A 25,674-nucleotide genomic window follows, 5' to 3' on the forward strand; every position below is an offset into this window, starting at 1 on the left:
TCTTCCATTTCTTCCCAGAAAAAAAAAAAAAAGAAAGAAAAAAGAAATCCCCACATGGAAAGGGACTGTGAGCACAAAGTTCCATCCCTAACTAAGGGGTGATTGGCAATTGGTGGCTTCTTGGAAAGAGAATGTCAGTTTTCTTTAAGGATGAGGCCCCTGGTAGGTCAGCCGTGCTCTAGGGGGTGGGGTAGAGTAGACACCAACAGTATATGAGCAAATTGGACTCAAGTGGATTGAGAAAAGAAGACACAAAGTTGGGTGGGTAGGCAACTGATCTGGGAGGAGTTGGAGGAGAGGTAATAATGGCCAAAATGCATTATTTGAAGTTCTCAAAGAACAAATATTAAGTGAGCAAAACAGAAAAAAAATGGACTCAAGGACAAAAATCACGTGACTTTTTTCAGTAGATACAGAAAAGGCTTTTGACAAAATCCAGTATCTCTTGGTGATAAAAGCCTAGAAGAGACTAGGCATAGAAGCAACATTACCTGAACATAAAGACTATGTATGGAAAATCTGGAGCCAGAACCATATTAATTGGGGAAGAGTTCAAATCAGGAAGAGTACAAATGTATCTGCTTTATCTACTTTATTCAATATACAGTGTTTCAGGTCTTAGCTAGGGTATTGAGACAGAAGAATGAAATAAAAGGGAGACAAACAGGAAAAGGAGTCAGATACCCCTATTTGCTCACAGTTCAAAGATGCAGTCCCTCAGGGTGGGGATGGCACATCGAGGAACTTGAGGCAGCTGAGCACATTGCACCCATATTCAAGATGCAGAGAGAAGGTCTGTAGGGTGACTCTATTGGTAAAGGTCCTTGTTGCCAAACTTGATACCCCGACAGTCCCCAGGAACCAAGTGGTTGTAGGAGAGAATTGAGCCCCCAGTGTTATCCTCTGACTGAACCAGACACCTGCCAGCTTGCTGTTGGGATTCACCTTTCTCTGTCCCCCAGGGGCTATAGACACAGACATGCCTGGCATCTTATGGGGATGCTGTCTTCATTCTCATACAGCAAGGTTCTTGCCCAGAGAACCCAGCCCCAGCCTTCTATCCTACCTTGTCAGGATTGGTTCTGCCACTAAAAGGAATCTGCTTGGATCACCAGCATCTTCCTTCCATTCACCCTAAAGTTGTTGTATATTTAGGTATTGTTTTCATGCACCACTGATTGCACTTTCTTTGTAATTTCTACCTCCTTGTCTTACTTGTCTTGAGACTGGGGATAGGCATCTAGTCAGCCAGCACCTGCACATCTTATTTCCTAGATGGCTCCTTTTCCAATTTATTAATTGTTTAAGAGAAACCTTTTAACTCTGATGCATGCTAGAATAATTAGCCAGTTTTGACTTTACTTTTTTAAAAATGTCTTTATAGGTTGGAATTCGAGGAACTAATATAGTTGTGCTTGGGGTAGAAAAAAAGTCAGTGGCCAAGCTTCAAGATGAAAGGACTGTGAGGAAAATCTGCGCGCTGGATGACCATGTCTGTATGGCTTTTGCAGGTGTGTGCAGACCTTCAGTGGTGCCTATGATACTTAAACGCAGGACAGTGGGGAGCACAGTTAGCCTGCTGCTAGAGCTTCGCTTCATTTACTTCTTAAGTACAAAGTGTTACCTATAGTTAAAAGGCCACAGCTCTATAAACAAGGAATTTTAAAATAATGACTTTGACAGTAAACCGTAAATGTTAGAGATGGATTTCTCTTACATGTAATTTATAGAACTTATTATTCATATAATTTATAGAATTTTAAAAGATTTGATTTACTGTTATTTGTATTATATGTATATATGTGTGGGTTACTGCATGTAAGTGCAGATGCCTGCAGAGGCCAGAAGAGAGTGTCAGACACCCTTTATTGGGGGTTGTGAGCTGTGTGATGTGGATGCAGGTAACTGAACTTGGCGTTGTGCAAGAGGAGTCTGACTTAATTGGTGAGCCATCTCTCCAATCCCAGTTTGAGAGGGGTGAGAGAAGGGAGAGAGGGAGAGAGGAAAGGAGGGAAGGAGGAGGTAGGGAGGGAGGAAGGAAGGGAGGGACAGAGGGAGGGATGGAGGGAGGAAGGGAAAAGGGAGGGATAGACCTGTGTGTGATGTGCTACAGACGTGCTAAGTCTCAACTTTCTAAACTGTGGGCTGTGACAAAACTAAATGTGAGATTGGGAAAAATTAACAACAGTAAAAGGTTTCAGAGAACACGACAACCAAAAATTGACAGACAGATATGAATGAAGAGCTGCCTTTGGAAGTGCTCACCTGAGCTGCACGAGGCGTCTCTCCAGACTTGGCTGGGAACATGTGCATTTTGCACTGTGCATGCCACCAAGGACATACTACCTCCATTTATGCCTGAAGCACTTGACATACATATACATGCATGTATATGTAATATACATACTCACACTTAAGTTGCAGTGTTTTTGCCTATATGCAAAGCTTTTAACTTTTGTGGTAGCATAATGTTTTCATTGTGGGAGACAAAGACGATATTTTCTACTACCATAATTTTTTCAAAATATATCAAATTGGTATACCTTTGAATTATATGTGTTAGAATGTTTGATTTTAAAGATTCTCTGAAATGTTGACTTGAATTTCATAAAAAATTCAATGAATTTGATTTAGTATATGTGTTGGTTTAGATAAGAGTGACCCCAGGAGGCTCATAGATTTCACTGCTTGGTCATCAGGGAATGGCATACTTGAGAATTAGTAGGTGTGGCCCTGTTGGAGGAATGTGTCACTGGGGATGGCCGTTAGGGTTTCAGATGCTCAAGCCAGGCCCAGTGTCCCACTCTTTCTGCTGCCTGTGGATCTGTGTGTAGAACTCTGAGCTATTTCTCTGCACCATGTCTGCCTGAATGCTGCTATCCTGGTCATGATGATAATCAAATAAGCCTCTGCCACTGTAAGCAAACTCCCAGTGTGAATACTTTTTTTAGTAAGAGTTTCTGTGGTCATGGTGTCTCTTCACAGCAATAGAATACTGACTAAGACAGTACAGAGTTTTCAGTTATTTGTGAAATTACTTTAATTATATGTCTGTCATTTTGTTCTATGTATTTATATGAAGTTGCATCCTCAGCATTGGTGGCTATAAAATCAAAGAATTGATCAACTCTGAAAAAGGATGAAGCTGCTCAATGGCCCACTGTACCAATTATTCAGCCAAGATTTAATTGTTTGTGTGAAAATAAACAAAACAACTATCTAAGTAATATGCAAATTTACTTTCTTTTAATGATAAAATTACATATATACCAAACAATTATTGTCAGAGAACATTTGGTTTGTGTACTTGTTTTATATATCTATACATCTAGGTCATATAAAAATTTCTCTGGTCAAAAGGAGTCATGAATGTATAAAGTTTTAAGAAGCCCTATGCCTGGTAAACACTCTGCCACTGAACTACCCTCAGCCCCAGAATTGTGTTGGGGGTGTATATAGGTGCACGTGAGCATGCCTATGGTTGTACATGCACATGTGTTTGCATGCACGCGGAAGCTAGAGGTGGTTGCTGGATAGCTTCCTCTAATGCCTTCCTACAGGATCTCTTCTGAAAGCCTTTGCTATCAGCATTCAGGAAGCAGAGATATCTCTGGGCTAGGAGCCAGCCTGGTCTAGTGGGCAGCCTGGGCTCTGGGGATCAGCGTGTCTCTGATTCCTCCAGCATTAGGTTTATAGGGACTGTTGCCTATTCTGACTTACCTTATGCTACAGGTGCTTACAGCGGAATCATTTCCCATCCTGTAGTACTTGGTAAATTTTATAGAGTCATATAACGTTTCTAAGAAACACAGAGGAGTCTTTTACATTTATCCTCAGTGATACCATCTTTAAAATCATTTGTGTAAGTTGATATAAACTTGCTAAGATTTCAGTAGCTTTCTTTTTTTTTTCCTTTTTTTATTAGATATTTTCTCTACATTTCAAATGTTCTCCCCTTTCCTGGTTCCCCCTCAGAAAAAAAAACCCTATTCCCTCCCTCCCCTTCCCCTGCTAACCAACCTACCCTTTCCTGCTTCCTGGCCCTGGCATTCCCCTACACTGGGACATAGAGCCTTCACAGGACCAAGAGCCTCTCCTCCCATTGATGACTGACTAGGCCATCCTCTGCTCCATATGCAGCTGGAGCCATGAGTCCCACCATGTGTACTCTTTGGTGGTGGTTTAGTCCCTGAGAGCTCTGGGGGTACTGGTTAGTTCATATTGTTGTTCCTCCTATGGGGCTGCAAACCCCTTCAGCTCCTTGGGTTCTTTCTATAGCTCCTTCATTGGGGACCCTATGCTCAGTCCAATGGATGGCTGTGAGCTTCTATTTCTGTATTAGTCGGGTACTGTCAGAGCCTCTCAGGAGACAGCTATGATCAGGCTCCTGTCAGCCAGTACTTGCTGGCGTCAACAATAGTGTCTGGGTTTGGTGATTGTATATGGGATGGATCCCCAGGTGGGGCAGTCTCTGGATTGTCCTTCCTTCGGTCTCTGCTTCATAGTTTGTCTTTGAAAATCCTTCCATGGGTATTTTGTTCCCCCTTCTGAGAATGATTGGAATATCCACACTTTGGTCTTCCTTCTTCTTGAGTTTCATGTGGTTTGTGGTTATATCTTGGGTATTCTGAGCTTCTAGGATAATATATACTTATCAGTGAGTGCATACCGTGTGTGTTCCTTTGGGATTGGATTGCCTCACCCAGTATCATATTTTCAAGTTTCATCCAGTTGCCTAAGAATTTCATGAATTCATTGTTTTTAATAGCTGAGTAGTATTCCTTTGTGTAAATGTACCACATTTTCTGTTTCCATTCCTCTCTTGAAGGACATCTGGGTTGTTTCCAGCTTCTGGTTATTATAAATAAGGCTGCTATGAATAAAGTGGAGCATGTGTCCTTATTACATGTTGGAGTATCTTCTGAGTATATGCCCAGGAGTGATATTGCTGGGTCATCAGGTAGTACTATGTCCAATTTTCTGAGGAACCTCCAAACTGATTTTCAGAGTGGTTGTACCAGCTTGCAATCCCACCAGAGTGGTTGTACCAGCTTGCAATCCCACCAGCAATGGAGGAGTGGTCCTCTTTCTCCACAACCTAACCAGTATCTGCTGTCACCTGAGTTTTTGATCTTAGCCATTCTGACTGGTGTGAGGTGGAATCTCAGGGTTGTTTTGATTTGCATTTCCCTGATGACTAAGGATGTTGAACATTTTTTAGGTGGTTCTCAGCCATTCAGTATTCCTCATTTGAGAATTCTTTGTTTAGTTCTGTATCCCATTTTTAATAGGGTTATTTGTTTCTCTGGAGTCTAACTTCTTGAAGTCTTTGTATATATTGCATATTAGCCCTCTATCGAATGTAGGATTGGTAAAGATCTTTTCCCAAACTTGTGGTTGTTTTTTGTCCTATTGACAGTGTCCTTTGACTTACAGAGGTTTTGCAATTTTATGAGGTCCCATTTGTCAATTCTTGATCTTAGTGCATAAGCTATTGATGTTCTGTTTAGGAAATTTTCCCCTGTGCCCACATGCTCGAGGCTGTTCTCCACTTTCTTTTCTGCTAGACTCAGTGTATCTGGTTTTATGTGCAGATCCTTGATCCACTTGGACTTGAGCTTTGTGCAGGGAGAAAAGAATGCATCAATTTGCATTTTTTTCTACATGCTAACCGCCAGTTGAGCCAGCACCATTTGTTGAAAATGCTGTCTCTTTTCCACTGGATGGTTTTTAGCTCCTTTGTCAAAGATCAAGTGACCATAGGTGTGTGGGTTCATTTCTGGGTCTTCAGTTCTATCCCATTGATCTACCTGCCTGTTACTGCAGTTTTTATCACAATTGCTCTGTAGGACAGCTTGAGATCAGGGATGGTGATTCCACCAGAAGTTCTTTTAATGTTGAGAATAGTTTTCGATACCCTAGGTTTTTTGTTCTTCCAGATGAATTCAGTAGCTTTCTATGCATCTGTTTACATGCATATGTAATGTATGTAATGAGTAGTGGTGTGTTGTGTGAATGTACAGCTTTGTTAACACTCAGCTGCTAAAGTATATTTGGGCCATTTCTAGTTTTTGTCCATTAAAATGAAGTATGGACATTAATGGACAAGTGTCTGTGGAGATAGGTTTCATTTCTCCACAGTAAATCTGTTGAGTCATTTGAATATACTTAGCCCACATGTAGATTCCTGCTGTTCCCATTGTATTCATGGCACAACTACTCAGTCACCTTAGTATACGTCATGCCAGTCTTCTTCTCTAACCTAGCTGGCCACTAGTCAAATCTGTTTTTATAATTTTGTCATTTTTGAATCTTATGTGATTATCCTGTGGAACTTTTGCTGGCGACCCTTGCTCATTTGGTGTGATTCCCGTGCAGTTGCCCCTGGTTGCTGGCAGTGTTAGCAGCTGCTTTCCCCTTCATTGTTGGGCAGTGTTGTGTGGTGTGAATGTGTCACTGCGGTAAATAGCTTACCTGCTTATCTCTGGGCCCTTCTAGTTTTTGGTTTTTACAGGTAAAGTTGAATATCTTGGGGTAGGTGTTTTGGGGAATATGTGGTTTTATTGCTGTGGAAGAGATACCATACAATTGCTGTCTTGTGTGGTAATATGTGTTTAGTGTTGTATCAGTGTCAGATTGTCAAAGTGGCTGTGTTGTTTTATGTCTCTACTGCCACAATAGCATTGAGTTTTGTATTGATTGTTTTTTTATTATTCTTTAAATATGTGCAATTTCCGATTATGGATTAGATGTCTATTTTTCCCCAAGGCTGGTAGTATTGAGCATGTTTTCTTGTGCATATTTGCCTTTTTACATTAATTAGGACATGTTGCTGCATCCTGCATGGCTTAACCTGCCCAACGGTAGCAAGGGTATGAAGAAAGGACAGACTTACAGACACATGTACAGAATAGTTGGAGTCAGGTGGCTTGTGTGATGGAGCCTCACTGACTGATTCACCAACCTGGAACTTCAGCACATTCATAACACACAGCACATGGGGAGGAGCTAACTGGCCTTGGTAGGAAGTGTCTATAGGGGAATAGTTTCAAGCTGTGAGTACGTGGAGGAAGTGCAGTTGTCAGTCCTGCACACACTGGCCAATTGTTCCTAAACACTCCCACTTGAGTTCACTGTCAACATTTGTTTTTGGACCAGAGGAAGGCCTTGTCATCACTTGAGCCTGACCCTGGAGGAAGGCTTTGCCAATTCCATGGGTCTAGGGCATTCCTTGACATAGCCATGCAATCAGTACACCCCACTCAGCACTTCTGCCTTTTCTCCACACATTCACTCAAGGCGTCCTCAGCTCCCACAACACGTCTCATCACTTTTTTTTTTTTGCTAAGTTTCTAATTGTTTTTTTAAACAGGGATTTTATATTGGCCCTTAAAGTGCTCATTCAACAAAGGTCCTTTATCATACTATGCCTTGTAAATGTCACAAAACAATTCTTGACAAATCTAAAAGATGAAATCATATTTAGTATCTTTCTGCTTGAAAAGGAATGAAACTAGAAATCAATAGTGGAAGGCAATCTTAAAATGCACAAATGTATTTCAATTAAACAATGTAATTCTAAATGGCCATGGACAAAAATGAATCAATAGCTATCATAAGTGAAATTAATAAACATTTTGAAAGAAATAAAAAATGAGTATCAACACTGTCAAAGCTTATGGATGTAGTTAAGCCAGTGCTAAGAGGAAAGAGAAGTAAACACAACAGGAATCTTTACCAGGAGTGACGCTACACTGAAAACACAGAGAAAACAGAGACACTTCAGGGGCGACATCACACCAAGACAAACAAACAAAGGTAATAGAAAACTGCAGCAAACGTGAATTTTTGAAAAGGTGAACAAAATTAAGAAACTAGGTATATCGTGTAAGTAAAACCATTTCTCAAGAAAAATGAGAAATGAAAACCAGAGTCATTGTTTCCACTTGCACCAAATCACAAAGGATTTAGGAGAATGTGTGTACCAGTACATGCTGAGAACATTCATGACGTGCACAGACTACCTGGTCATCCCATCAGGAGCTCAGTAGATATCTGAGATGATGGCTCCACACTAACAGGATGTGAACACTGAAGGGCGAGCTACACAGTTTCAGCAACTGAGTCAGGAAAGTGCATCTGGTATCATTCAGCACTCTTCTTTGGTTAAAAAGAAACACAACAAATTAAAAGGTTACCTCAGCACAATTAAAGTGCATGTACATAACGCACAGCAGATGTATTGCTTCATAATGAACAACTGAAACTTGAAGTCTGTAATCTCAACAGACAAGGATACCAGCTTTGTCGCTTCAAGTTCTGGCCAGAGTAATCAGTCAACGAAACGACATCAAACACCCTAACTGTAAACAGAAGACAGAAAAACAATCTCTGATCACAGTTAACCTAATCTTACATATAGAAAAGCCTGTAGATTCTACAAAGAATTGTTAGACATACTAAGAAATGTGTCTGGAATGAGATGGCAGACTAGAAACTGTCTCTGTCACCCTGGGAGTGAACATGGTCTGAGCTGCAAATGACTTTATTCAGAAAAGAGAATGGAGGAACACCAGGAATCATAAAGAGATGCTAGAGACACCTCAGGACGAACAACAATATGAACAATATGAACTAACCCTCAGAACTCCCAGGGACTCAACCACCAACCAGAGTTCACATGGTGGGACTCATGGCTCCAGCAGCACATGTATAGCAGAAGATGGCCTCTTTGGTCATCAATGGGAGGAGAGGCCCTTGGTCCTGTGAAGGTTCTATGCCCCAGTGTAGGGAAAAGCCAGAGCCAGGATGTGGGAGAGGGTGGGTTGGTGAGCAGAGGGAGGGGGAAGGGAACAGGGTTTCATTTGTTTGTTGTTTGTTGTTTGTTTTTTGGTTTTGTTTTCTTTTTTTTTTCCGGAGGGGAAACCGAGAAAGGAGATATCATTTGAAGTGTAAATAAAGAAAATACATAATACTAAAAAAAAAAAAAAAGGTGCTGGAGAGATGGCTCAGCCTTTAAGAGCACTGACTCTTCTTCTGAAGGTCTTGAGTTCAAATCCCAGCAACCACATGTTGGCTCACAACCATCCGTAATGAGATCTGACGCCCTCTTCTGGTGTGTCTAAAGACAGCTACAATGTACTTACATAGAATAATAAATAAATCTTTAAAAAAAGAGAGAGAGGTGCTAGAGAACAAAGAGTCACAGAGAGTGTGCAGGGGTGTAGGACACAAGCTGCAGCCAGTCCAGCTGCTGGGCTCAGGGAAGCCGAAATTACAGTCACAAGCAAGTCACACAAATCCTGGTGAAACACAACAAGCATGCTAGTGGAAGGATTTGGTGGGACCCTAACACCTTTAGCCTGCCAGCACCAAAGTCACCGTTGAGTTTACCATGCTTGTGTGGCAGGCATTCACCTGCTGAGCCATCTCCCCGAGCAATCACCACTTGAAAGTATTTTTAACATCGGTGTGGATCACAGTCACATTGTAAAGAGGACATACTCTCAAGTAGCTTATCTGAACTATTTCTAGCTGCATAAAACTTTAACCCAGGATGGGCTAGGCCATCTCTTGCCAGTCCTTTCTTGTAGATGATGTTGGTACGGAGAATTACCTTCTTGTCCTTTCATCAAGTAGCTGCCGTCAGCTCTCCCTTAAGCTGTGTTGAGGTGATGTTAGACAGCGGCATATTCTCTGCCTGTTCTGTTTCCAAGGAGTGAAGATGATGCAGGTGGCCACAGCTACAGGATGGGGAAGGTAGATGCTTGTGAGAGATAAAGAGCAGTGGCTGTGTGAGAAGTGCCTGCTTTCTGATGTTTTGAGTGGATTTGGTTTTGAGTACAGTCTAATAAGTATTAAATGCGCAGGGAAGGGTCTGGAGAGGTGGTTCAGCAGCTAAGAGTGTGCAAAACGTTTGCAGAGACTTGAGCTTCTTCCCAGAAACCATGCCCAAGTCAGCTCACAGCTGCTTGTAAGTCCAGCTCCAGGGCATCTAATGCCCCCTTTTCCCTTTTCAGACAGCTGTGTGTGCGTGTGCGCGCATGCACGCACACGCACACACTTAATAAAGTAAATCTTTAAAAAAAAAAAAAAGAAATCAGTGAAAGAAACAAAATGGCCACAGAAATGTCAAACACCAGTGTGGCCCTTAGTTTATACAAACACTCAGTGTCACATGTTATGGCCAGTCTCTGACTTCAGCTAGAGCATGCACTGTCTCCTCATAGACGGGCTGAGAATTAATCTTGACTTGTTTGGATATTTTAGCTCTGTCAGAGGTCTACCTGTCCTAACATCTTTGATTTCCAAAGTTTTCATTTTGACAAAAAAATTGAGAATTGATATATCACAGCTATTCAAACGTACTCTACATACAATGACTATGTGCTTCAGGATAGAGTATTGTTCTTGCTCTTGTTAGAAAAATAAAGTCAACTTATTAATCGTGTTTAAAGCAAGCAGTTTACTATTTCCCTTATAAATGAGAGATTGATGTGTGAAACTAGGCTTAAAAAGGAAATAATTAGGCACAGTTAAGGCACATGGCATTTTTAGATCCTTTAAAAAGGATGCTATAAGAGAGAATTAAAAACTAAACCTTTTGAAAGGAAATACATTTTGAGACGTGTATAGACTTTAAAGATTTAACTGTTTTGCAGGTCTGACAGCTGACGCTAGGGTAGTGATCAGCAGAGCACGGGTGGAGTGCCAGAGCCACAAGCTCACCGTGGAGGACCCTGTCACCGTAGAGTATATAACTCGCTTCATAGCGACTCTAAAGCAGGTGAGCTGACACTCTTCGTGCTTTTCTGCAGCTTTCTGTTCTCTGCCATCATTTGGTCCTGCCTTAGAAATAGGCAGGACTTCCAAGCACTTAGTTCACAGAATGCCTTAGGGTCCTTATTCATTCTCAGAATTACCTCATTCACTTATCTGGGTAAAGTGGGTTGCATCCCCAGAAATCAAGATCAGTTTCAATTCTTGGAATTATTATTATTATTATTATGATTATTATTATTATTATAGAATGTCAGATTTTCAAAGGAAAAATTTAACCTTCTCTAGACACAATAATATCATTCCTTCAAGTTTTCCAAAGAAATATCCATTATTTCCACCAGCAAACCAAAGTCTAGCTGATCAGGTTTAGATATGATCTCTTCTGAATCCATGCGTGCCCTGTCCTTGAATGCTGAGAGTGACGGTGGCACGCAGGGCTGAGCTCTCTCTTGATGCGTGCATGCTTGGGTGTAGCAGATTCTCCTTCTTCGATGTTCTCTCCAACTGTGGTGTTAGAATCTGTGACCAGCTCTGGTGGTGATTTCAAAGTTCTCCCTCTCCCTGATACCCAATCACATTATTCTGGCTTGATCATTGCTTGTTCTTCTTTTTAAAATTGTATTATTAAATTAAGTTTTAAGTTAGGGGTTACTAGCTTGGAGATTATAGTTGACTTTTAAGGCTCTTGTTGTATGTGCCAAACAGCTTTCTAGATGGATTGATCCCATTTGTATTGTGCAACCAGCTATCCCAGAGGGCTCATGAATGCTGGTTTTCATTTTTCTTTCTTTTGTAAGTGAGCCTTGTATAATGTAATAGGCGCTTTAATTTGTATTTTCCAATTAGTGACACTGAATTTTCCCACATGCTGCTTCACTCTTTTCATTTCTACTTGAGCAAATTGTCCTTCAACAGAAATGTTGGTATTTTTGTTGTTGTTGATGTTGGTTTTTGTCACCTAACCTCCTTGAACACGGTACTCAGTGTACAGATTTGCGTCAATTTATGCTCTCTTTAAAAAATATTTTTAATCTTTTTCTTTTTTTAAAAAAAAAAAGATTTATATATAGAGTGTTCTGCATATATTTATGCCTGCATGCCAGAAGAGGGCACCAGATCTCATTATAGATGGTGTGAGCCACCACGCAGTTGCTGAGAATTAAACTCAGAACCTCTGGAAGCACAACCACTGCTCTTAACCGCTGAGCCATCTCCCCAGGCCCTAAATGAACATTTTTAATTCACCCATTTATTCTGGGTGAAGTGACATGTGTCAGTACACAAATGAGGACAGGCTGAGGGAACTGGTTCTCCTCGAACAAGGGGGCCCTGGTGACAAAATTCAGGAGAGGCTTAGCAGCTATTGCTTTACCCACTTGGCTGTCCTACCTGGGCTACATTCCTCTTTTCAAATCTGTTTCTGAATGTAAAGCTATCCAGTAAGTATATATTATATATTGAGCTAATCCCCCCATGTCTATCTTATATTCGTGTCCTTCCTGTCCCACTCCTTCCCCACTAAAACTCCCCCCCCCATTCCTCTGTGGTTTCACTTCATCTGTACATATATAACATGCCATTTGTACATACATGACATGTCATTTGTACATACATGATTTTATGTATATAAAATATAGGATTGCTTCCAGTTCCATTCACTATCCTACAACAGAGTAAGTAATTTGGTTCTTCTTTGTGGTCTGAACACTCTGGTGTGTGTGTGTATTACGATATGTGCACACCATATTTTTTTAAAGCTGTCCCTCAGTTAACAAGGAGTTTGTCAAGAGTAGTCTGCAAAAGCTGTAACTTAAAGGTGGAATCCTGTCTTTCCTTTACCTTCCTGTCTTTGGGAAGCCATTGAGTTTGTGTTCTGTCCGTGAACATGAGTGTTAGAAGGCCACCCACTTTGCTGACTTGTGCCTCTAGCTGCTCGGGCAGGGAACTTGGCCTGCTTCTATGTGGAGACTCTTTATGGGCGCTTTATAAATCCAAATTTGATGAATAATATATATCAAAACACTGTTTTGGTTTTTAAAAGCTCGTTGCTTCATTTTAGAAGAAATTCCAAAAGTTTTGTATTGTTACTTATATATTTTGTTTCGATTTTCCCAGTTGTTAGAAAGGAATCTAGCAAAAAAAGCAAGACACAGAACAGCACACACACAGGGTTCTTACATGTGGCTTTTGGAGAAACCGAGGCCTTGAAAATAGACGTGGAAGTGCAGTTGTGTCTGTGACAGTAAGCTAGCCACTGGGAGCCCTGCGCCTCCAGGCCAGAGATGTCTCATGTGCAATTACAGATTTCACTTTCTCATATTACCTTTTTACTAAAATGTAAAGACTGAAAAGTAAAGTAAGAAAGCATTTATTCTAAGATAATATCTAATGCATCTACTTCATATAAACTAGAACATTAGACAGTACACAGGAATTAAACATAACCCCTATTTTAAAAGAGGCTATTTATATTCATAGCTTAGTAGTTTGTACAAACATAACTAGCAAAGCATGGCATAATAAACTTGAAAAATGAGAAAATAGATCCCATATGTAGATAAGATTGAAAGAAAGCCACTAAAAAATCTGTTTCTAACCACAGAATTATCCAGAGCTACATCCAGCCACAGAGTTAAGTAAAGTTACCTATGTATTCAGTCCTTAGTCTTCGGTCAGGACTGTCTCTTCATACGACCCGTCTCAGTGAGAATGCCACTCCTTGGAGCACAAATCCAGGAAGTTCCCAGGCACAAAAGTAATAAGAAATATAATTGGTTTCAGTGTTGCCTTGTTTGTATGGGAATATGTGCTTTTCTTCAAGAGAAACAAAAGATCCCTTTTCTTGGGACAGAAGGAGATGACACAATGCAGAGAACAGAGAATATTTGGTAGCAATATTATCAAGTAGGAGTAGCCCCTAACAGTAGTTGCAGTGTTCCCCTAGGCAGACAAGAGCAGGCCTCCAAAACACAGCTTATTAACTCAGCTTCCCTGACAAGCAAAACAAATGCCCAGCCCTCCACTGAGTCAAAGAGATTTCATACTGTCTTAGTCATGATTCTTTTGTTGTAAAGGGACACCATGGCCACGACAACACTTGTAAAAGAAAGCATTTAACTGGGCCTGCTTATAGTTTTAGAGAGTTAGTTAGTTGACTGTCATCATGATAGGGAGCCTGGTGACGCATAGACAGGCACGGTGCTGGAGAGGAGCTGAGAGTTCTGCATCTGGATCCACAGACAGCAGGAAGAGAGGGACACAAAGCATGGCTTGAGCTTTTAATACCCCAAAGCCCACCCCGTGACACATTTCCTCCAACAAGGTCACACCTACTAATGGATAAAATAGTGTCACTCTCTGGTAACTAAACATTCAAATACATGAGCCTCTGGGGCCCTTCTTATCCAAGCCACCACAAATCTGTGCATGCTTGGTGGGCTGAAGAATGAAATCCATTTGGCATGAAAGCAGAGGAGTAAAGGAAAACGCCAGCAAAAGATGGGTGGGGAAGTGGAGGCACCGAGGGGGAAGGCGCGGCTGAGAACAACATTGATATGGTAACCTAAAATTTTATTTAATGATGGGAAATAACAAAAGTGGAGAAGGGATCTTTTTAAAAAAAAATACAATGTACTAGCAAATTTGTGATTCTATTTTACAGATTATACACATTGATTTATTTAAAATGTCATTATGAATTAACAATAGTCAGGAAACACTAAAAAATGTATACAATAAAATTAGAAAAGTAGAGGCTGAAGGGATGGCTTAGTGGTTAGGAGCACCTAACTGCTCTTCCAGAGGACTAGAGGTTGGGTCCTAACTACCTGTAACTCCAGCTCCATGGGATCCCTGTGCTCACACCCACACACTCACATGAAGACACAGATAAACATAATTAAAAGTACTGAAAAGATTTTTTTAAAAAAATAATCAAAAGAGTAGATAATTTTGACAGCAATGCTTTAGTTACTTTTATTTGGTGTGGTAGTGTCTGTGGTGGATTGACTAAGAATGGCCCTAATAGCTCAGATATGTGACTGCTTAGTGACCTAGGAGTGACCCTATTTGAAAGGATTATAACAGTTATGGAGTGTGGCCTGGTTGGAGTAGGTTTGCCAAGAGGGGGTAGGCTTTGAGGTTTTAAAAGCCCACACCAGGCCCAGTCTTTCTTACCTGTTAGCTACTTCTCTAGAACAACTTCTGTCTGCTGCCAAGCTCCCTGCCATGACGATCAACCTCTGAAACAGTGAGCAAGCCTCCAGTTACATGCTTCTTTTATAAAAGTTGCCTTGGTTATGGTGCCTCTTCACAGCAATAGAATAGTAACTAAGACAGTGTTATAGCAAAGATGCATTTTATTTTTTAGAAATACACCCAGAGCAACGGACGAAGGCCTTTTGGTATTTCAGCCTTAATTGTAGGCTTTGATGATGATGGTATCCCAAGACTGTATCAGACAGATCCCTCCGGTACTTACCATGCTTGGAAAGTGAGTAATGACTTTATTAATTTTTCATAGAAGTTGTCAGATAAATGCATTAATTTATTGCAAAATTCATAATAAATGAATTTTGCTTTATTGCTTTCAGGGACATGACATGACAGAATTATGCTGCATTAAAATATGGACAGTGACATAGACTATAGATTGTTGTCACTAAACTCTTCAGAAATGATGGTTTATGATTATGAAAAGACCTTGGTTTAAGCCAGCCATGATAGTACATACCTGTAATCCCAGCTTTTATGAAGCTGGGGCCACAGAATTGCTGGGAGTTCAAGGACAGCCAGGGTTACGTAGTGAGTTTCAGGTCAGCCTGAGTGAAATCTTGACTCAGAAAACAAAACAAAACAAAACAAACCCGAACCAGATGAATAAGCACCACATTGATGTTTGATGTCTATTAACACTTTATGTACACATAACATTGGACTCCATTCTTATTTGTTCATCTATTACCCTTCCTGTTTCTTACCACCGCTACCTTGCAAACATACTTGTGAGGGGAAATTGTAACATTTGTCTTTCTAAGTCTGATTTCCATAGCAAAATAATTTGTTCCCTTTATATGTCTGGATGTTTTGTCTGAATGCATGCATGCCCAGTGCTCTCAGAGGCCAGAAAGGGAATCAGATCCTCTGGCACTGGTGGAAGCAATCATGTGGGTGTGCTCTCAACTGCTGGGCTATGTCTCCAGTCCCACGTCCTCTATTCTAGGAGAGTCAAGTAACCATAACCCCAGTACATACTTATAGCAATAATCTTCATATAAGTGGAATTGTTTTCCTGCAGGGGAGGGGGCCGGGAGAGATGGCTCAGTAGCTAAGAGCACTGACTGAGTTAAGTCAGTGAAGTCAGGTTAAGAGGTCCTGAGTTCAATTCCCAGCAACCACATGGTGGCTCACAACTATCCGTAATGGGATCTGATGCCCTCTTCTGGTGTGTCTGACGAGAATGACAGTGTGCTCGTACATTAAATAAATAAATGAACAAACAAACAAATCTTTAAAAATGTATTCCACGTATGTATTTATTTGTGTATGTGTGGAGGCTACAGGATGGTGGTAGTGGTCAAGCCTCTTCTGTCTTCTGAATCCTGAGGCTCCAACTGAGCTTCTTCAGGGCCAGCAACAAGGCTGCCCTGCAGAGCCAGTTCAGTGCCCTTGCTTGCTTTCCATGCCTCCCGGTCATTTGCCCTAAACAAATCTAATTGTTATATGGTCAGTCTTGAATTATTTTTTAAGCTTACTATCTTCAGTTTGCAATTATCTTTACAATATTACTATCCATTCTAATGTAGTTTTAAATTTGCATCAGTGGTTTTCATTTTAGTTTGTCTAATGCATGAAAGCATCTGAAAAAGGGGTTTTGTTTTGTTTCCCATTAGTTAGGAAAATGAGAGAATTTTCAAATTGTTTGAAAATTCACCAGTGACCAGGATTTGAAGTATGCTCTGCTCTGGTCTCTGTCTAAGTCAAACGGTGGTCTTAGCTCTACTCCAGTGAAAATACGTTCTCTGTAGAAACATCCTCCACACGCACGGGAACTTACAGACTGTGTCCAGTATCAAAGAAGACTTTCTTTGGATTTATTAGAGTGGCGTATAAACTGTGATCCAGCTAGTGCAAGAGTGGCTATCTACCAGTGGAAAGTCCAAGAGTCCAGTTCAGTCCATAAGGCTGGATGTCTCAGCTTACCCCAGAATCCTGAGGAAGCTGGCTCAAGTGGACTGCCAGCGACCCTGAGGGCAAGCAGGCATCGCACGAGCTTCCTTCTTCCATATCCTTTATATAGACTGCTACCAAAAGGTGTGACCCATATTAAAGTGGAGCTTCCAATTTCAAATGATTTAATTATGAAAAATCCGGGTGAGCTGGTCTACAGATCGAGTTCAAGGACACTCGGGGGTACACAGATAAACTCTCTTGAGAAGCAAGCAAACAAACAAACTCCTTACAGGTACCAGCCACTTGGGTTTTAGTTAATTCTAGGTATAGTCAAGTTGACAGAAATAGCCATCACAATGGCTAAAATGACATGGGTGCTTCCTGACGGCTGCCTTGGGAAGGAAATAGCATTACCTTTGAAGTATTCATACCACTGGCTTTAACTTGACTCTAATAAGGAAGGAACAATCAGATATACTCAGAACAAGAAATCGTCTCTTGCTATTGAAAGACAGGATAAACACAAGGAGACCTTTCACATGTAATGTAAACAAATCAAAACAGGCAAGTGTGAACCATTATTGTTGATTATATTCTGGATATGGAAAATAGACTCAAGGGCTGGAGAGATGGCTCAGCGGGTAAGAATACTGAGTGCTCTTCTGAAGGTCCTGAGTTCAAATCTCAGTAACCACATGGTAGAGCACAACCATCCTTAATGAGATCTGACGCCCTCTTCTGGTGCGTCTGAAGACAGCTACAGTGTACTTATCTATTATAATAAATAAATCTTTGGGCCAGAGTGAGCAGGGACTGAACAGGGTTGACTGGAGTGAGCAAAGGTCCAAAATTCAATTCCCAACAACCACATGAAGGCTCACAACCACCTGTACACACATAAAATAAATAAATAAATATTTTCTTCTCAAAAAAAGAAAATAGACTCAAACAAAATTTTGGAGATACAGAGATACTTATATATAGACTTACATTAGATAATACTGTGAAGTTTCCTGGATGTGGCAAGTATAATGTAATCAAATAAGACTACCTAAGACTGGTAAGATGGCTTGGGAAGTAAAAATGCTTGGCCAAATCTCATGACTTGAGTTAAATTCCCAGGACTCACCTGATGGAAGAAAACTAACTTCTTCAAATTGTCCTCTGACCTCTACCCACCAATTCATACCCACAAAATAAATATATGAATGTACTAAAATATGGTATCTATAATACTGAAATTGTGTGGCTGTGTAAATGGAGAAAAGTACAATACAAATCTCAGGGTTAGTGTCAGGTGTAGAGATAAAGAATATACTGTTAATATTTCATGTTCATAAGTTTTGAAACCCCCCTAAAAAGGCAGGTGATGAGGAAGGCAGTGGCTAGTATTGTCTTTTTATGATGATGAAGAGGAGCATAGAAATAGAACAGTAGTTGGATGAGAATAGAGGTACAAGACAACTCTTCTCCCTTCAACAAGAGGACCAAGGCTGACACTGGAGATAGGAGTGCCTAAAACAAACCTATTACGTTCTAGATGCTAGAGAAAGACAAGCCTGTGTGGTGGTGCAGTTGCTGAGACTTAAAAGTCTAAAGTATTTAGCCAAATCAGGTATAAAGAATAAATTACAGTTCTTAAAATATAATCTGCAAACCTCTGCTCCAGGAGGTAACTGGTTTTCATAGACTTCCCCATTAATCCTTTTGTGAGTATGTACAGTATTTTCTATGTCTTTCATGGCCAATGAGATCTGGTAGCCAGACATTTACCATGTCTGATCTCAGGACCATTCTAGTGAGGCTTCAGCTCTCATGAGAATCCTATGTTGAGGTAGATTTCTTTACCTCAGAAGTTCTCTTCAGATCTACTGTACCAAGTGCCTGAGCTGGTGTCTATGAAATCCAGAACTACAGGATGGTGATAAGACTCATTACATGAGATAAAGTATCTCAAAAGCTTGAGATATAGTATTATATCTCAAGTAATAGGGTACAAAATGATTGCACATTTCAAGGTTAGGAGAAAACCCTAGTGTCTTGGAATAAAAGACTAAAACCCTAGTGTCTTGGAATAAAAGACTAAAACCCCAGTGTCTTGGAATAAAAGAGGACCAAGGATGGGTAGAATGAGAAAGAAATCTAAATTTGGTGTGAGTCCTTTTGGGTATGTCCCTTGATGTCTGAAAGTCTGTTGTCTTTCTGCTTGTATGTTGCCAGTTGGTCTGGCCCCTACAAGGAGAGTTTGCCAGCTCTAAATCTCCCTGCCAGTTGTCCCTTTCAGTGTCCAGTGAGTTTTATCTAGAAGCAGCTGTCTATGCAGGTCCATGACCTCCATCAGCACAGCACCTGTATAGACAATGCACAGTGCAACAGAGGAGTGAAGGAGCCTGGAACTGCTGAGTTTGGTCATAGTGTCTGGAAACAGTGGTAAATCACAGGAGTGAAGGAGCCTGGAGCTTCTGGGTTTGGTCATGCTGTCTGGAAACAGTGGTAAATCACAGTCGCATGGAAGGAACTGCCTCTGGGTCTGCAAAATGTGGTCTGAACTTTTTGATTTCACAACACTAGCAGGTATGTTACATGTAAAGAGCTGGCTGACCTGGACAAGTCCTTAGTTAGGGGTTATTGCTGAGACGAGACACCATTACCAAGACAACTCTTATAAGGGACAACATTTAATTGGGGCTGGCTTACAGGATCAGAGGTTCAGTTCATGCAGGAAGCATGGCAGGAAACAGGGCAGCATCCAAACAGACATGATGCTGGATAAGGAGTCAAGAGTTCTACATCTTGATTAGAATGTAGTCAGGAGAAGACTGTCCTCCAAGCAGCCAAGAGGAGGATCTCAAAGCCCACTCGAACAGTGGCACATTTCCTCCCTCAAGACCACATCTCCTAATAGTGCCACTCCCTGGGCCAAGCATATTCAAATAACCAAATTGTACTCCCTGACCCCCATAGGTTTGTCCAAACACATGAGTCTATTGGGGCCATACCTAAACATAAAATAATGCAAAATACACTTCACCCAACTTCCAAAGTCCCCATAGTCGATAACAGTGTCAACAGTGTTCCAATCACTTAACTGTCAAAAAGTAGATCCATACCTCCAACATCACAGAATATACATTAACATTCCAAAACATTACCATGAGGAAATACTGGACCAAAGCAAGACCAAAAGCCAGCTGAGCAAACTCTAAGCTTTGATTGTCCATGTCTGATGTCAAAGTGCTCTTTGATCTCCAACTCCTTTCTGCTCTGTTGACTGCATCAAACTTCTTTCTCCTAGGCTAGTTCCACTCCAATAGCAACTTTCCTTAGCAAATATCCCACAGCTCTGGCATCTCAAATATCTTGGGGTCTCCAAAGCAACTTCAACTTTACAGCTTTTTGTTCTAGTGCCTGGGATCCACGCATGATTTTCAGGGCTCCTCCAAAGGGCTTGTGCCACTTCTCCAGATCTGTCCTCTGTAGCACTCTAGGGTCTGGTTGACTCCACTCCACTGCTGCTGCTGTTCTTGATTATTTCATGGTACTGGCATCTCCAGTTCACTGAAGTCTTCCACTCCTACTAGGTTTCACCAATAGTCCCTCCTAGGTTCCTTTTATGGTGCCAAGCCTCAAATTCTTTGCATGGCCCCTTCAGTGCTAGGCCATCAACTGCAACTGAGGATGCACCTTCACCAATGGCCTTCCCTGGCCTCTCCCAGTGCCAAACCTCACCAGTACCATATGGGTGATTATTACACATTACCAAGTCCAGCTGAAACTTGAGGAGCACAGTTTCTTTGTGCTCTCAGAAAACACTTCCCAGATGCTTTCACCTCAGTGATGCTGGTCTCTTCTTAATCACCACTAACTTAGCTCTAGCTAACCAGTATCAATTGTCTCAGTAGTCCCCTCTAGACTCAAAAGCCAGAGCCACATGGTCAAAGTTTCGACTTGCTGGAGCTGGGACATGACCTCCTTGTTTTATTACATCATCACCAGATTTCTGTTTTCTAGCTCCATCACTGCTTAAACTAGGCTATCCAGGACCTTGCTCTGTAGATTGACCTTGAACTCAGAGATCTGCATGACCATGTGTCCTGAAAGCTGGGATTAAAACCATGTACCATTACAGCTAGACTTAACTTTTTCTTTACCTGGAATTTGCTCTGTACTAGGCTGGCCTTGAACTCAGAGATCTGCTTGCCTCTGACTCCTGGGATTAAAGGCATGTATCACCATGCCTATGCCTAAGCTTTTCACAGCTACTATGCCTCAAGATCCAGATCAAAGTCCTGTGTCCTCCATTTTTGGATTATAGTTCATTCCAGATTAAAAGTCCTAGTGAAAACAATAACCAATTAATAATAACATCTAACATGATATAACTATTTCTTGTTCAGTGGCAAACAATAAGCTTAGCTAAGTGGCATCTTGCCACAAAGTCACCATTCCCTTAATATGCTTATCTCCTTGAACACAGGATTTAATTTCATTTCACTTCCTGGTGCCCCTTTATTACATGTACCATACAGTTTGTATTTTTCCTTTCCAAGCTTGCTATACTTGATCAAAACAATGTTTATGAGATTAAACCAGAAAACAAGATCTAGGCTGGGTTTTTCTGAGACTTCTTTTGTCAGTGCAATTAATCAAAATCTCTTCACCTTAGCTTCAGGTAGACTCTTCAGACAGGGCAAAAAGCAGCCACATTTTCCACCAAAATATAATAAGAACAGTATCTAGGCTACATATAGAGAAAATTCCTCTGAAATCTCTTGAGCTGTGTCCCAACAGTTCAAATCACCCTCAGGGACACTGTCTTTCATGCTTCTACTAGTATGTCCCATTAAGCCCCACTACTTTCTAAATCCAAAGTCCCAAATCTACATTCTTTCAAACAAAAGCATGGTCAGGCCTACCACAGCAATACCCTAGTCCCTGGTTCCAACTTATGTCTTATTACTGAGAAGAGACACTATGAACAAGGCAACTCTTATAAAGGACAACATTTAGTTGGGGCTAGCTTACAGGTTCAGAGGTTCAGTCCATATAGGAAGCATGGTAGCATCCAGGCAGACATGGCGCTGGATAAGAAGCCAAGAGTTCTACATCTTGATCAGAATGCAGTCAGGAGAAGACTGTCCTCCAGGCAGCTAGGAGGAGAGTCTCAAAGCCCACCCCACAGTAACACACTTCCTCCACAAGGCCACACCTACTCAAGGTCACATCTCCTAATAGCATTCCTTGGGTCAAGCATATTCAGTCCACTGAGATACTCAGTGTTCTCTATCAAAGACCCTTAAATCAGCCAGGCAGTGGTGGCACATGCCTTTAATCCCAGCACTTGGGAGGCAGAGGCAGGCAGATTTCTGAGTTCAAGGCCAGCCTGGTCTACACAATGATCTCCCAGACAGCCAGGACTATACAGAGAAACCCTGTCTGGAAACACCAAAAAAAGAAAAAGACATTTAAATCAGAGTGACCAACAAACAGGCTTGGCCAATTTACAATTAATTCTGTAGTTTAGGTGGTAAGAGACAATCTTACAGCAGCCAAACCAAAGTGAATTGTTAAGTAATTGTCCAACTGAATCCTGCTCTAAGAAGAGATGGGTTCCATAACTGTATCTCTTCTGCCCTGAAAGCTGACTAAGTCTAATAGCTGGGCATATTAGTATCATATCAATCCAGAAATATTAGTGATACCTTCTTCACTGTCAGCATGTGAATTAAGCTGTGGAGTGGGGTTCAATTCTTGGCAGTAAAGTCTAGGCATCTTGCAAATGTGAGCAAGTGAACAGATATATAACTACCTCCATAGACTAAGGTTGCAGATGGGAACTTTATTCGCACCTCTGGTTGAATAAGGTGTGGGCAGGTGAGCCACACTGAACCCTTCAGTCACTAGCTGGCTAATTAGACTGTGCTCCTGAGGTTACCAGTTGAAGGCTGAGGCCTTATAAATACTTGGAGAAATCTTTGAGAGTTAGTTTCCCATTCCTACCCTTTGATATTATCAGTGTTTCCTCAGAGGGCAAGATTGAACATCTGGAACCCAATAAAAAATGCGAGGCCAGTCATCATGTGATTGGTCCAGATCACTGTGTTCTCACTTTCCTTCCCATAGTATATCTGAGGCTAGCTGTGCCTCTACAACCCAGAAGGAAAAACTCATAACAATACTAAGATAACCATTCCCTTTTTACATGTGGGCAGGTAAACTGATTAAGTGTGGTAAAGCTGCTGGTGCCAGAGCACCAAGCCTTAGTGGTATTTATTACTATACACCATCATGAATTTGCAGCAAATAAACAAGCAAATTCAAGTTATCTTTGATGAAAGAGAAGATGCTGTTAATTGCTGCTATAAAATTCTGGCTACATGCACAGTCTTTTAGCATTTGGTGTGAAGGAATGATCATATGCATACAGCACATCTGCAAGCATAGTGGGAATTGTGCTCAGAAACACAATTAGGCTATTCTTTCCCTTGCAAATCAAAACTGTTCATATTTAATGGCACTTCACTTGTGTCTCATAGAACAATAGACAACAATGGTGTTTATTGAGATGTGAAATTTGCCAGGATGTGTTCTCAGGATTGAACAGGCTGAGCCTGTTTCTGCAGAAAACATCAGATAGTATTTGTTGCTAATGATACAATTCAAGGTTTTAAGCAAGATTTAGAAACATCTATCTATCACAATGTGCCTGACAGTTTCTCATTATTTCTTTGATGAAACTATTGGTAAAAAGGAGTTTACTTGACATTTTAGAAATGAGATAGACATATAGAATCTCTGTATAATTCAGTGAGCCAGTATTTTCCAGGTGACCAAGGCACAGTATGAAAGATTAATTCCAAACTACCAATGATTGTCAACTATTCAAAGTTAAAACTGATCACATCACCCTGCTACTGAGTGAAGAGAATAAAAGATTTGGACCCAGCCTGAGATGCATACAGCCTATGGAGAAGCCTTTACAAAAGCAAAGCAAAACCAAAATCAAAAAATTACAGTACTGTCACTACTGAGAACATAAAAATTGTAGGAGTTATTTTGTTCTCTTGCTTTTTTGTTTGTTTGCTTTTAGGCAGGCTCTTTCTGTGTAGTTCATGCTGGCCCAGAACACACATGTCTCAGCTTCCTGACTTCTGGAGTTAGAGGCATGTACCACCTTATCCTAACAAGAAATTCTTAGTTTACTTTAAAATGATTATTGGCCAAAATACTTTAGTGTAAACAGTTTTAAAAGTTCCAGTTTAAAAGGTTTAAAACACAGGATTCCAGATTCCACCCTGTAATCAACTGTTAGAAAGCAACTACCTTGAGTAGAATATGAACACTTCCCGGAGAAGGACATTAAAATGTCCCTTCCTTTCTTAACACTCAAATGACACTATAGTTCACCCACATCAATAGTATTGCAAGGTGAGTGCAAAATAACACATAGAAAAATTCTGCTTGTGTGTGTGCATGTGTGTATATGCATGTGTGTGTGTGCATGTGTGTATGCGTGCCTGTGTGTATGTGTGCCTGTGTGTATGTGTGCATGTGTGTACATTACATTTTTTAAAAAGTTTTTTCTAAGGTATATTTTTTTAAAAATCTACTTGCTAGGTTTTATTTTTTCTTCATTTTTTACTATTTAAATGCATTTTATACATCAAACATGTTAATAATATTGAGTATTTTGAGAATCAAATAATACATAAAAATTTGTTCAACTTTTACATTCATACCCTTTCATACTCTAAATATATCATTAATGAACATTTAAACTAGCCATAACTGAGGATCCTATATCTAATGTTGAATATCAAATTGTTTTAAAACATACAAAATATTTTGGGAATTAACCATAGTAAAAGAGAATAAATATTAAAAATGAATGCATTTTCATTAGGAAATATAGTCAAGACAACACCCAGAGGAAGCTCCACTCCCAGGTGCTCTAACACACTCAGGATCAGAGGAGAGGAGGACACAATATCTGTCACCGGGAGTAACTGGGACCAGTAGGACCCAGGCAACAGGAACTCTGCCAGCTCAGTGACTCGGGTTACTTCCCATCTGTCTGGGCCAGCCAGTTCCCTGAGCAGACCTTGGGCTCAAACTCTGCAGTCATTCCCAAAACACCCAGAGGACGCTCCACTCCCAGGTGTTCTAACAAGCCCAGGGTCACAGGATCCCAGATTCACAGGATCACAGAGACAGATTGACTGTGAGTTCTGACACAATCAGGACCACAGGAAGGACAGGCTTCAGTCAGATTTATAGCAAGGGCAGGTAGCAGTAGAGATAACCAGATGTTGCGGGGCAAGCTTAAGAATATAAGCAACACAAGCCAAGGTTAATTGGCATCATCAGAACACAATACTCCCACCATTGCAAGTCCTGGACACACCATCATACCGGAAAAGCAAGATTCAGATATAAAATCACTTCTCATGATGATGATACAGGACTTTAAGAAAGACATAAATAGCACCCTCAAAGAAATACAGGAGAACACAGGTAAACAGCTAGAAGCTCTTAAAGAGGAAACACAAAAATCCCTTAAAGAACTACAAGAAAACACAATCAAATAGGTGAAGGAAATGAGCAAAACCATCCAGAATCTAAAAATGGAAATAGAAACAATAAATCACAAAGGGAGACAACCCTGGAGATAGAAAACCTAGGAAAGAAATCAGGAGTCGTAGATGCAAACATCACCAACAG

At 40.8% G+C, this 25,674-nt stretch overlaps 2 protein-coding genes across 2 annotated transcripts in view; one reads left to right on the plus strand and one right to left on the minus strand.

Moving 5' to 3' along the window:
* Nucleotides 1–13,481, minus strand: part of Ss18 (SS18 subunit of BAF chromatin remodeling complex) — a 138,404-nt gene extending 124,923 nt beyond the window's left edge. The window contains exon 1 of the mRNA XM_031365026.1: nt 13,429–13,481. The gene's annotated coding sequence lies outside the window, so the exon portion shown is untranslated. The remainder of the gene's footprint in view (nt 1–13,428) is intronic.
* The window catches only part of Psma8 (proteasome 20S subunit alpha 8), a 71,261-nt gene that overhangs the window by 16,641 nt on the left and 28,946 nt on the right, over nt 1–25,674 (plus strand). Inside the window, exons 2-4 of the mRNA XM_031365032.1 lie at nt 1,385–1,511; nt 10,662–10,786; nt 15,152–15,274. Of these exons, the coding sequence (XP_031220892.1) occupies nt 1,385–1,511; nt 10,662–10,786; nt 15,152–15,274 (375 nt within the window). The remainder of the gene's footprint in view (nt 1–1,384; nt 1,512–10,661; nt 10,787–15,151; nt 15,275–25,674) is intronic.

The sequence above is a fragment of the Mastomys coucha genome, unplaced genomic scaffold (genome assembly GCF_008632895.1).
Source record: "Mastomys coucha isolate ucsf_1 unplaced genomic scaffold, UCSF_Mcou_1 pScaffold13, whole genome shotgun sequence".
NCBI classification, from domain to species: Eukaryota; Metazoa; Chordata; class Mammalia; order Rodentia; family Muridae; genus Mastomys; species Mastomys coucha.